The sequence below is a fragment of the Pseudopodoces humilis genome, chromosome 2 (genome assembly GCF_049639895.1).
Source record: "Pseudopodoces humilis isolate 2021_Gansu_Grassland_sample_001 chromosome 2, ASM4963989v1, whole genome shotgun sequence".
Taxonomy (NCBI): Eukaryota; Metazoa; Chordata; class Aves; order Passeriformes; family Paridae; genus Pseudopodoces; species Pseudopodoces humilis.
In genome coordinates this window covers 9,875,174-9,887,914 of record NC_142201.1, presented here as the reverse complement: position 1 = coordinate 9,887,914, position 12,741 = coordinate 9,875,174, and the positions used below count along the sequence as shown (strand labels likewise).

Genomic DNA, 12,741 nt, shown 5'->3' with positions numbered 1-12,741 from the left:
TGGCACAGTCCCCTGCAGAATCCCAGAAGATAAGGGGTTAAGCATGTCTCAAACACCAATAGCCGGATGGCCGTGGAGCCATCCAAGGGTTGTTGGTGGGACACACTGTGAGAAAGAACAGCATGTGGCTGAAGAAGGGACCAGGCAGAGGTAGGGCAGTACTTCCCTGGGACAATTGTCCTTGTTCTGGCCCCTGGAGCTGAGAGCAGCACAGTACAGAGCAAGTACAGGAAGGAGGTCAAGGAGAGGGCAGGGACTGCTGGCAAAAGGCCAGCCCAGTAGTCTTTATTCTCCAATCAAAACTCCTAAAGTCCGGTAGAAACTCTCTGACCTATTTTCAGAGACATCTAGAAAAACTCAAAGATGATAACTAATTTGCATAGAAAGCAAGAAACAGCTCCAGGGTGGGGAAAACTTAGTTTCAAAAGGGTGCCTCCACAAAGCCTGGGTTGTGTTCACCCCATCAGCTAGATACCTGCAGCTCTTTCTCTCTCTCTTTTTTTCTCTCATTCTCTCTTTCAATCATTCTCTCTCTTTTTCTCTCTCTTAAATTTCTCTCTCTCTCTTCTACCCAATCCCTTAGTCAAAATCCACCACTGTGTACTTATAGTATAACAGACTTATACCAATTTCCATCAAGAGTGTAATTTAGTAATAAAAAGTGTTTATGGCCCACCTAACTTTTGTTGTTCCTTTTTTGAAAATAGCATCTATAAATCTAGGGTATTCCTTTCCTGTAAAGGATGGGATTCCAAAGTCCCCTAAAAATAACATCAAATAGAAAACAGGTATTCTGCTTATTTTAGAAAACATCCCCGCAATACTCTGCTTCAATTTAAGAATGAAAGTTTTTTTCTATGTTAAACAATATTCATAGTTCCACAGACAAATAAAAATAAATAAACAAAAGGCTAAATTAATTAATCTCAATGGTTAAAACTTTTGGGAGAAGAAACTATTAATGTGCAGTGTACCTAGTGCTATAAGAATAAGATAAACAGTTTTTTTCAGTTCCAGTGCCATAAAATTTTGGATCACACCAGAAATATTGACTAGCTTTTACCAAAATCACCTCAACCACTGACTTGCTCATAAAGAAAAAAAAGATTTGAAAGCTGACCACCCCCAATGAATTACTGAAGATCACCAGGACAGAAGGCTGAACCTTGTAATCTCAAAACTATTAGTACCAAGGTCTATGACTAACACAAAACTTGCTGCTTTCTACTCCAAACATAATGTGTGTCTTCTTTGTTTCTTTGGCACATAGGGGTATATGTAATACATTTAATAAAAGAAAACAGTTCCTTTCAAACTGCCTTGGTGGAAGAAAGAGAAAATTATATTTATTAGATGATAGCAACAGTGTGTACTGAGCTGAGAAACAGCAGTGATGAAAACTGTATCAAACAGAAAACTGTAACTTCTGACTTTAGCTACAGATGTTAAAAGACTAGGCTCCCTCTACTGTCAACAATGTTTTCCCGGGAGGTACTTACAGGGAAGTGTACACTGCACCATGGCAAATAGAAAGCGGCAATTCCTTAAAAAGCTTGAAGGGAACTCTGCAAAGGAGCTCACCTCAGTACATCCAATATGCATTGGACCTAATGGCAGTTCCCGCAACCTCATCCTTCATTCAGTGCACAGCTGACCCAGCTAAATATTCATCCAGCTAGAAAATTCTGGCACAGCACAGTGCAATGATTCAATACCAACAGTGAAAGTGCACCTTATTTGTCAACACTTACAGAAGGTAATAGAAGTCACTGCAAATAAAGCTTCAGACCTGAGGATATCCTGCAGTTCTCTCAGGCTATGTCTACATGGATGGATGCACGAATGAGCTCTGCCTGTGCTTTGAGATGGTTGGCCATAAATCAGGACTATCTGTGAAGATACAGGGATGCACTAACATAGCATTGTCCCTAAAGCAAGTATACCCTTCACTCCAGCTGTGTCTCATAGCTTATGACACTGACCACAATGTCATAATTTTTTGTGGATCTGACGTGAAAGCCCGAGACAGTTCATATCCAGATGGCTCAGAGTCTATTTGCTTCTGCCTGCATTTCTCTTCATACATATTTGCATTCCCATAGTTCTACAGCCCACATATTCATGACTAAGCCATAACATTTCCCAGACATTTCAGTGAAATTCTTTGTTTGTACAGCAGAAAAAGGCTCCACAATAATTCCTGTATGAATGTGGTGAAGTTTTGTCACTGAGCATTTTACAGTAAAGTTATGCTAAGTTATGCTAATTGTCAGGCTTGAGGGTTGGTGATTTTAAAACATACAAGATTCTTTTTCAGTTGAAACACTTTCACAGCACAAACACATGCAAGATTATCTCCCCTACTTATTAAAAGGAATTCTGAATTAGTTTCACCTCATTTTACAATACAGGCACCTTCAATTCCCATACCAAGCATTTTCTGTTTTAAACTCTTTAACTATGCTATGACAGTGATTTAATAAACATAGCTCTTCTCCCAAAAGCTACAGTGATTTTTATTCTGCCTCAATTTTGCTACTTAAGTTTATCAAATAATTTTATAATTTTCACTTATAGCTGTTCCATTTAGAAGATGATCTTATATATAGTGCCCCATGAAAAGAGACATTTTAATGGCCATATATAAGGTAAAAATATTTTCCAGCTTTGCTATAAATTTAATCTTTTTAATTATAAACTAGGCCACAAATACATACATATATACATATATATATATATACATACATATATATATGTATATGTATGTTTTGGGTTTCTTTACATTATAAACATTGACAGAAAGCCCTATCTAGATTGTCCATAATAAAACATTTATATTTTACACTACACCTGCTTGTTATGCATTATTTTATACTTATTTGCAAACAATGAAGCAACCCATGAAACTTACCAATACATTAACTCGATGGTGCAATATTATGGGGGCAAATTAAATGGCAAATTTGTTGCAAGAATTTGATTATAAAGCAACTGCTATGAAGAACATTTTTGTACAGTAAGCAGGGTACGGAAATAAATTAACAACAAATGCTGGCTGTAAGAGTCAAGCATTTGTTGAGCTGCTTGACTTTGAAAAGCTGCCCTTTTCAAAACAGAAATGAACAATCTGAGTCTCTGTGAAAGAAAGCAAGGGAAAAAAAACCTACTCTGCATGTAACTAAGGCATGGTAGCTATTCTGAGATTAACATTAAAAAAGAAATAATTTTCTTCTCTCATTGGGGATGAACTAATCTGTTCTGGTTTTCACTTTCATCTTGAATCCTGAGCCAAGGGTAATTATAATAACAAGATTTACAACCTCAACAGAAATATACAAGCAGATAGTTTTTTGGAAGGGAACAGCCACTATTTCTCACTTTTTCATAAAATACCTATGCTTTCCACTAGTTGCTTTTCTCCCTGTACTGAAACGAAGCCAGGTAACATTCATTTTTGTCATTCACTTTGTCAGAGTTAAAGCAAGTAAAAAGAAATGCTGACTGGGCTTAGTGGAAGAGATATATAACAACGCATTTAGATATAAATTAAACTCCATTGTTTTGTTTTATTTTCTAGCTTAAGATTAATCTCCCCTAATTTTATCTTTCCAAAAGTAATGTTTCTAATCTTATCTTGTCTGGTGTCCCTGAAGAGTCAGCAGACCCACTATATATAGTTATATACATAGTTATAGTTACCTGTGAAAGGATTGCCTGGGTAGTATTTAATGGAGAAAGAACTTAGGCAAGTACCATAAAACAGGTAACTAAAACTTGGATAGCTAAAGTAAAATCACATGACTCAAATCTTCAATGACTTCACATTTACAGAGCATTGTTAGTGCTACAGAGGGAAACTGGAAATCCAACTGAGAAGCTCTGGGAAGGAAAATATAAATAGCTTAAATGGCTCCCTAGTATACCTAATTAAAATTAAAGAATCACCTACAATAATTCTATTTTGATGTTTCTTAAGATAGATATGGTACTCAAGGCTACAAAACCTTTTCTTAAAAGTTCTAAATGTGCCCCTTTTATCTTTTGGTTTCAGTTTGGATTTTTTGCAAGGCTAAATAGTTGCATAATGAACAGTAACAAGGGGATTCAGATTGGCATGGGATGAAGGAGAGAGCTGGGCCACTCTGAAGCAAGAGGCTGAGGCCATGAAAGAAGGGCTGAGGTATCTAAATGTTTCTGGAAATCTATATTCAATAAAATAATTTCCTCAGTATTCTAACATCTGGGTTTGCATTTGTCAGTTGCTTATAGATACTACTCCAAGAAAATATCTCATACCATGGAAAGATAAATATACTCTTGTACATCACTTGGGCTGAATGCAGATCTCTTGATATTGTATCTCTATCATTTCTACTATGCAAGGGCACAGAAGCTGGATCTGATTCAGATACCTTAGACAGCCATGTCCTCAAGGCTTGCTGCTGCTGCAGTAATTCAGAACATGGGCAGGTTACTTACATTTGAAAAATTAATGCATTTCATTTCTTTTTTTCTAGTATCTTGATCCATGGATTGGATTAGTTGTCAACTCAAAAGGCTATATCATTAAGGGACTATGTCATCTGCTACTATGTGGTCTTAGAAATATTATCACAAAATATTATTTCTCTCACAATGAATAAATTCTTTATGGATAACAAACGTTTTTCCTTTGGCCTTATCAAGAAAATCAACAGCTAAATTAAAGTTATTCAGAAAAAGTTGACAATTGTACTGTAATCCAAAACATTAAACTAATTCTTAGTATAAACTTATTAACTATTTCTTTATTATTTACTCTTGCTACTATAAAAATTGCTAGTTGTCTGTGAATTTTACACAGCCATCAACATATGTTTATTATCATTATTATGGATTTGCAGTCTTTTCTGATATAACATTGGCATATCACTTTTTACTTTTTTTCAGAATTGTCAAGAAGGACTTTCTAATGACATCTGATATCAACTTCCCCATATTCTCTCACCACATTTAATTTTTAGTGAATTTGAGATTTGTTAGATGTGCATGAATATAGTTTGTAATGTAAGCCTTGGAAGATGATTATTTAACAAGACATGAAAAGGCAAAAATTAGTTGCCTGGCATTAATATGAGAGGTCTATTAGAATTTTAATTCATCACAAGAAACAGATTAAAAAATATTCAGGATCTACAATATCTGTAAAATTTTAGTATTTTGCTTTTGAATTATATTCATTTAAGTATTTCTGTCCTTTTTTTTTCTTTTTTTTTTTTTTTATAATTTTCATCTGCAATTCCTAAAGAAATATTTTAAATTAACATCTGTTTTGGAAAATGTTGCACTTCATTGATTCAATGATTTCTGGCAGTTTCAGTGCTCCCTTAATTTTAGGGAGCAATTGTTTACACAAGCAAAACTTAGGCATAAATATCCTGGGAAGATAATATCCTGAAAAGACAAACAAGATCTTTTACAAGTGTCATGCTGATAAAATAATAAGTTATATAAGACAGTAATTTTAAAGTCTCTCTTCTATTGTGGTTTTTTTTTTTTTCCAAAAATTATATATTCTCATTTGAGGTATATAGGGACCTGGTGTTAGTGTCACTTCGTAAAAAAATCATGATTAATACAAAACAAACCCCAGTATATAAGACTTCAAGAAAGAAAGAAGACTATTGTGAAATTCTGGTAAAAGGACAGGAAAAACTATGACATCTGAGTGGCTATTCTTACTGGCACTTAAACTTTACCTTTCAAAATTCAGATTCTATTACCTTAATACAACTGTTTGGAAGATAACATAAAAATTTAGTATCAAGCAAAGGTTGAAGTTATAAATTAAATCATAAATTGCTCTTTAGCTCACAAAAGACAAATCATGTCACTTCTGTTTCCTGGAGTTTGCTTTGCACTCATAAAACTGAAACCAAGGAAACAGATTCCACGTGGTGTAAGATGAATTCACTGCCATTTATCTGTTGGAAACACAATGAGTTACTATGTCCTGAAATTAATTGGAACAGAATAGAAAGTCACTCCTATCAAAGAACCGTGCTTAGATACAGCCTTGACTTAAAAGATTAGTAAGTGAAAATTAGTGGTTCACTGTGTTTGTGGAAGTATAAAAATTTGCACTTGTCCGAGGTTTCCAAAGCCACTGGAAGGATACTCTAGAGTGACCACAGGATTTTTGCTTTTTTTTATTTTTTCCCCAGTGAAATATTGTCTGTTATATCACAGTAAGTACAGTATGAACTCTTCTTTAAATACAGGAAACATGCTAAAGTGACAGTGTGAAACAAGGTTTTCAAATACTGTAGAAGAACTGCACTTGTAAAGCTATTTGAGTGCTTCCCATTCATAGTGTATTTCTGTCAAACTGGCGCAGGCTCTGCTATAAAACAAACAGAAAATCTATTTTGATTTCTAATTAAAAAGAACTCACTCTAGAGTTAATTACAAAGTATCTAGATATGAATCAGGACTTCTTGGAAATCAATTTCACAGAAAAGAATGCAACATGAAGGCTTCTAATGGCTTCTATGAGATTTAGAAAAAGCTCTCTGCTAATAACTACAGAGGTAAGGAAAGTTGCTTTGTTCTTCCATCTGTCGTGGTGATAGTTGATTTTTCATTTATTAACATAATAATTTCCATGTTATTCCAAGTCTTTGATTTCATAAAACCAATAGTCAGAAATGAACACAGTTCCAGTATATTTGTCCCTGGTACTTTTCAAACTCACATTCACTTAGATATGCTCCCTTGAAAGCAAGACAACTCCAATAATAGTTTCAAAACCGTCCTTTAGCATCATCATCAATAGCAGATCTTCTAAACACAGCTTTATCCATGTCTCAAGGGCAGAGTTACACTGATACTTTCATCCCTCACAGACACAAACTGCTAGAAGTAAAACGCTAAAGGCCATATTGCCTTCCTTCACCTCATCCCTTGGATTTGTGTGCAGTCCAAATGCACCTCACAAAACAGCAGAAGCTATGGGGACCATCTAGAGTTGAAACAAAGCCTCTTAAACAGTTATCAATAAAGCTGACACCAAACCTAAAAGATTTAAAGGAAAAAGAAAGGTGTGCAAATCGGACAGCAGTCAAGCTTGAGTTGCTGTCCATCATACTGAGAGGGTAAGTCCCCCAGGCAAATGCCAGCTGGACAGTAATCATACTTTACAGTTCTCTATGCCTTTATCTGATGACCTCAAAACACTTGACAAACACTAATTCATTTCACCTCACAAGACTTCTGCTGCTGGCTAAATACCACTATAGCCTAAATAACGAATAATTGAGTGTCAGTGACGATAGTCCGAGCTTTCAACTAACAGCAAATTGCTGTCCTTGCTGTGCACCAGTGGCAGAAAATGCATATGAGGAGATGCCAAAGGTTTCTCAGTGACAGGTCTGCTAAAACAGCAACTGGCTGGGCAAAGCCAGCCTCTGGGGAAAGGAGATTCCAAGGCTTTCTCAGAGCTTGGTGTACTACAGCAGTGAGATTTAGGCAAAGCTAGTCTCTGGGAAAAGCTCAGCACCAAAAATCTCCTGGTTTTATAATCTGTGTAAGCAGATTTTCTTCAACCTCTTTTCTAACTTATCCTTCATATTTGTACATGGCATCACAACTTACAAGGATTTTTCTTACCACACCAATAGTAAGAACAGGCTTTAGTATTTAAAAAAACAAAACCAACAAAACAAAAGACATAAAAGAAGAATTTGTAAACTTACCAGAATATAAATGTCTCGGTTTCTTACACTTTAAGTGTTGAGACAAAGCAGAGATGTAATGAAGATTACTGACTAAGTTTTTTTAATATTAATCTTCCTGATTATTATTTCTTTTAAGCTTTACTTTCTTTTCTTTCCAGAAATTTAAAATCAAAGGCAGTGCCTGCCTGACAGTGGAAATAACGTCTCTAGAAATCTGCAAAGTGACAGCTGTTTACCAACATTTCAAAGAAACAAAGAAAACATAAAAGTTACCAAGGATTGGATTGCAGAACAAGGTCAGTGAAGGCTAAACCCACAGGAAGTATTTATTTTCTTTCAGTAGCTGCTTATGTGTTTAGAATTGTATCTCATTCTATCAATAATGCAATAATTATTTGCACATTAAGCTATCTTTTTTGTATAATAATGACAAAGTTTTTGACAACATTTTCTTATATGTGATATTTCAAAACGTGTAGTGCAAAAAGTGATATTCTATAAAATTTCAATCTACTGTCTTTTGAAGTGGCATATCAAATAAAACTTTTAATGTCAAGTTTTCAGCATTGCCTGAAGAGCCAATTTTGTAAAGTTCCTACCAATGGAAAGTTTCAATGAATGGAACTAGTGATATATAGATATAATGATTTTCATTATCAGATTAATGTCATTCATTCTCAGAAGAATTGTCAAGGACTTTTCTGTGGTAATTCAATAAATGCTTGAAAGTATGACTTTTTAATCTAAGGCAAAGTTATTTCTTAACTCTTAAATACTCATGCTGGAAAAAAAGTTATATCTCATAAATCATAGCAATTTATGTATCATTAGCAGTTCAATGGTTCAATGCAAGTGATAGCTGGTCAAAATATTTTCATATTTTCAGTTTTACAAAATTTCCCACAAATTAAATTACAATTCTATATAAATGTTCTATGCTTATTTAGAAGAAAGTATTGTTTGTGGCAAAAAGAAGCCAAAAAAACCCCCAATCATCAACAACAGGCCAAATATTAAGGAAAGCCACCAGAAAGAGCAAGTTTTAAAAGTTACTTACGCCTGTCGGTCCCTGTACATCTTGTTAACTTTCTCCCATTCAGAATTAAGTTGAGTCAGCTTTTCTTGTATATTTGCTGCTTCCTTTGGTGTAACATTTTGCAAAGCCGGTGTCTTCTTGTTGTTGATAATTTCTACATGACCCTGCAGTCTCCCAAGGCTATCCTTAATGCTCTGTAATATCAAGATTTTAAAAAATAGAAACAAAACAATGTTTTTTATAAATAACAAAAAAACATTCAGAAGCAAAAGAAATTGGTACATAATGCTAATTAAAATGTAACATTGATAATAAGATTAATTTTACAGTAATCTGGTATAATAACTTAATATCCATCCTTTCTTTAAAGACTGAATGAAATAGATCTGAGGAACGCAAAGGTTGGAGAGGAAACAAAGTGTTATTGACTGAAAAGTTCTGCATGTCAATATTTACATTTCCTGACCTTTCTTTTCCCTTTACTTCCCAATTCAGAAACCATTCCTTGGAGCAGTCACCAGGATAAAAGCCTGCTGAGGTACTGAGATGATTCTGTGGTGTGCAATGTGATCACTGTGAGGAGTTGCAGAACTGAACAAGATGCGGGGAGAAAATCTTTAATAGAACAGAAAAAATAATCTGGAAAACCAAAAATATTGGTCATTAACTTCACTCAGTTGGCAAAAAGAATAAACTTGGTACAAAAATGACACTGCAAAACCTCATGTCCCTGGGGCATGGCAGTAAAGAAAAAAAGCATGTTCCTTGATGGTTTTTGGTTCAACTTGAAAAATAATGGCTTTCTTTTTTGCTATCCAATCTTCCTAGGATGAGATAAACAAATGTCTCACAATCAGTCTACACAAATGAATCAAAAGAAATGTACAGTAGACAGTCAGCAAAGGAAATTTCACATAAATACAGTAATAATTTAGAAAAAAAAAATCAAAAATTTATCTTCTTTAATATGAGTTACTCTTAATTTAAACAAATTAATCTTGCATCTCCAAAAATCTCATCACTTTTGTTTCCTCTCATGTAGGTCTTTTTTACACACCCTTCTCTAAGTATTTTCAGATTATTTACTTTCAAACAATTTAATATTTTTTCAGATTAAATATGATATATACAGCCAAGTTGTACTTCTTTCTGAGAAAATGGTTTATTTCTAAAATTATAAAAAAATTATTACAGAACAACAGCTGCTTTCTGGATAGACACTGGGAAAATATTTCGAAGGTACAATTCAGTGCATAATAACTGTGTTATCCAAAATTCTTAAGTAACAGGTGCAATTGAAATTTTTTACCATGCCACTGCTGATTTTTTTTTGTTTTGGTAGTTCCTTCTTCCTGGTTTTAATCAAATTAAGAGTAATTTTCGATTTGTTCCAATTTACTGAACACTATCAAACCATTTTTAAACTGCATTAAACAACACTAATTTTGATGCTGGTTTTCAAGTGGTGTTCTACTAGTAACCTTCCATGTATAAAATTTAGTTTACTCAAAGCTGCAGAGATGTGTGTAGCTACTAGAAAGAGATTAGTTAGTCCTAGAAAGCCATTTATAAACAGGATAAACTTCATGGGCAGCTTGAACCAAACTGAAGCACTTCCCAGTCCATGAGTAGGGAGGTCTTCTCTCTCTCCTGCCTTTTTTAACTTTTGGAATCTAATACTTGAGAGCTGTGAATGTTGATTTGGCTTTTATCTCTGCAATTCCTGATTTTTCTTAATAAACTTTTATGATATCCATGTAGATTGTACTTATAATTTCTTCTTCATTCAACATTTATGAGTTCTGATTCAACAAATGGGGTTTATTTCTTTTAACAATCACACAGTCCATCTCATGGCTAGACAAGTTCACAATTTTATTGTAATGAATTTGATTTAAAAACAGTTTTTTAGAACCATGCCTATGACAGAGTGTACTGCTGTATTACTAGTAGTGCTAATATGAAGCAGCAGGGAAGTAGGGATAATTATCAAAATCATTTTCTCCTCCAAATTGCTGGATAAATATTTTAAAAACCCTAAGAACTTATAAAAAATCTGAATAACACTTGAAGTGACAAAATTGGTTGTAATTTTTTAACTAATTGAAGTTATTACACTGCATTTACTATTTTGTAAAATATAAGACTTGAAGTCTTTATATAAATGTGAAGGCAATGTATTGAAATAATTGTGTACAAAACCACCCTGGCAAACAAAAGAAAAAATACTCTGGGTTCCCTGGGTTCCCAGAGCTCTAGAACTATAATATGCTATTTGTTGGGGGAAAAAAAATAAAATTATACATTCCATAATGTCACCCATATGAATAATAATTTGAATTTTTAGGACTTGAGAAACGTGACTTACATTTAGCACACTAAATGAATATTTATGAATCAAAAGAGAATGGTAGATGTCATGTCTCTGGAATGAGTCACAATAATGTACATGTTTCCTCTTTGCCAGCAATCTATCATTTGGAGGGAAAGCTGGCTGGGTCTGCATCATTATTCAATAAACCTCATCTGACTTTCCTAAAAAAATGCCTCACACTCAATGATCTGGTCTCAGGTCTACTTAAAACTTTGTTTTACACACTCTTGTCATGGATAATTCAGATATTCAATGTTATTATTCTGAATATAGGAAATATCAGATGATAAAAAAACAAAATGCCTCTAAATATTCCAAGATTATATCCCATGAATATAAAGGAGGCAGCATCTTCACAAAGCCTCATCCCAGACTAAAAATTTGCATATTTAAAGAACAGGAGAAAATGTAATTGAAATGTTATAAGCTGCCAGGACACACTTAAGCACCCCAGTGAAGTGGCCTTCTTTTCAGTGGGTCAAAATATCAACGTCCCAAGAAGGCACTTCTTGTTCAACGTGCTTAAGTAGCCAAATGAAGAATAATATATGTGGCTATGTATATTGAAATTGGCTTTTTCAACCAAGTGGATCAATTTTCTAAATATTAAAAACAGCTGAAATACATCTAAGCATTTCAGAATTGCTAAGTGATATATCCCTTGATGTTTAAAATTAGTGGTCTACGAAAAAGGTACAGAATTTGTGTCAGATTTTTGCTTTTGATTAAAGCACAGCTGCTATAGACAGAGCAAGATGATACAGCTGATGTGCTGTAAATGAGCATAAGAATGTCCACAAGAAAAAAAAAACAACAAAAAACCATGTATATATACATGTATACACATATACTCATGTACCTCCAACATATTCCCCTTCTGCCTTTCAGGCTGAGGAGAATGATCTGCAAGCAGTTATCAACAATGCCTTGGGAGATTTTGTAACATAGTTAACAGAAGCAAACAAAGCCTTAATTTTTTAGGTGAAAAGGATAACAGAAAATCATTAGCATCTGAAGTGACAGTAGCCTTTAGGGACTGATCCATCTCGCTGCTCTTAAAAGAGAAATCCAAGTGCTAGAGACTCAAGCCCCAGCTCATTTTCAGTACCTGGAATTTGTCTTTAACTGCCAGAGAAACACACTTCCTGTAAAAATTCAGTTCCTTGGCTATTTGTGTACAAATCTGCCACCAAGCACAATGTTACTGACAGATCTATTTGGAGAGTGCATGTGAGCGCACTCAGTTCTAAGGTATGGTTAATTGGGTTTTATTGAACTGCAGCAGAAAATCACTCTGAATTTCACATTATGTGGTGCTTCTTGATAAGAACCACGTAGTACACACCAAATACATATTCCAATGTGTAAAAATAAAAGTTGTTTTTCTTTCATTCCAAAAATTTGTGGAATTATGATTTATATTTATGTAGCAGATTTGTTACAATATTTCATGCTAGTTGTACTAACATGAAACCCAGTAACAGAACAGTGTTTAGTAATCATGGATGGCTGGAAAAATTCCACAAATTAATTGCAATTATAAAATCTGTATAGAATTATGAGTTACAATATCTAGTATGAGTATGATTGGCTTCATAAACCATTTTGGAAAGGGA

At 34.2% G+C, this 12,741-nt stretch overlaps 1 protein-coding gene across 9 annotated transcripts in view; it reads right to left on the bottom strand.

The window, feature by feature from the left end:
* Positions 1 to 12,741, bottom strand: part of DMD (dystrophin) — a 1,137,330-nt gene that overhangs the window by 553,534 nt on the left and 571,055 nt on the right. For all 9 annotated transcript variants that reach the window (XM_088068904.1, XM_088068916.1, XM_088068923.1 and 6 more), the window contains one exon: positions 8,773 to 8,945. In XM_088068904.1, the coding sequence (XP_087925030.1) occupies positions 8,773 to 8,945 (173 nt within the window). The remainder of the gene's footprint in view (positions 1 to 8,772; positions 8,946 to 12,741) is intronic.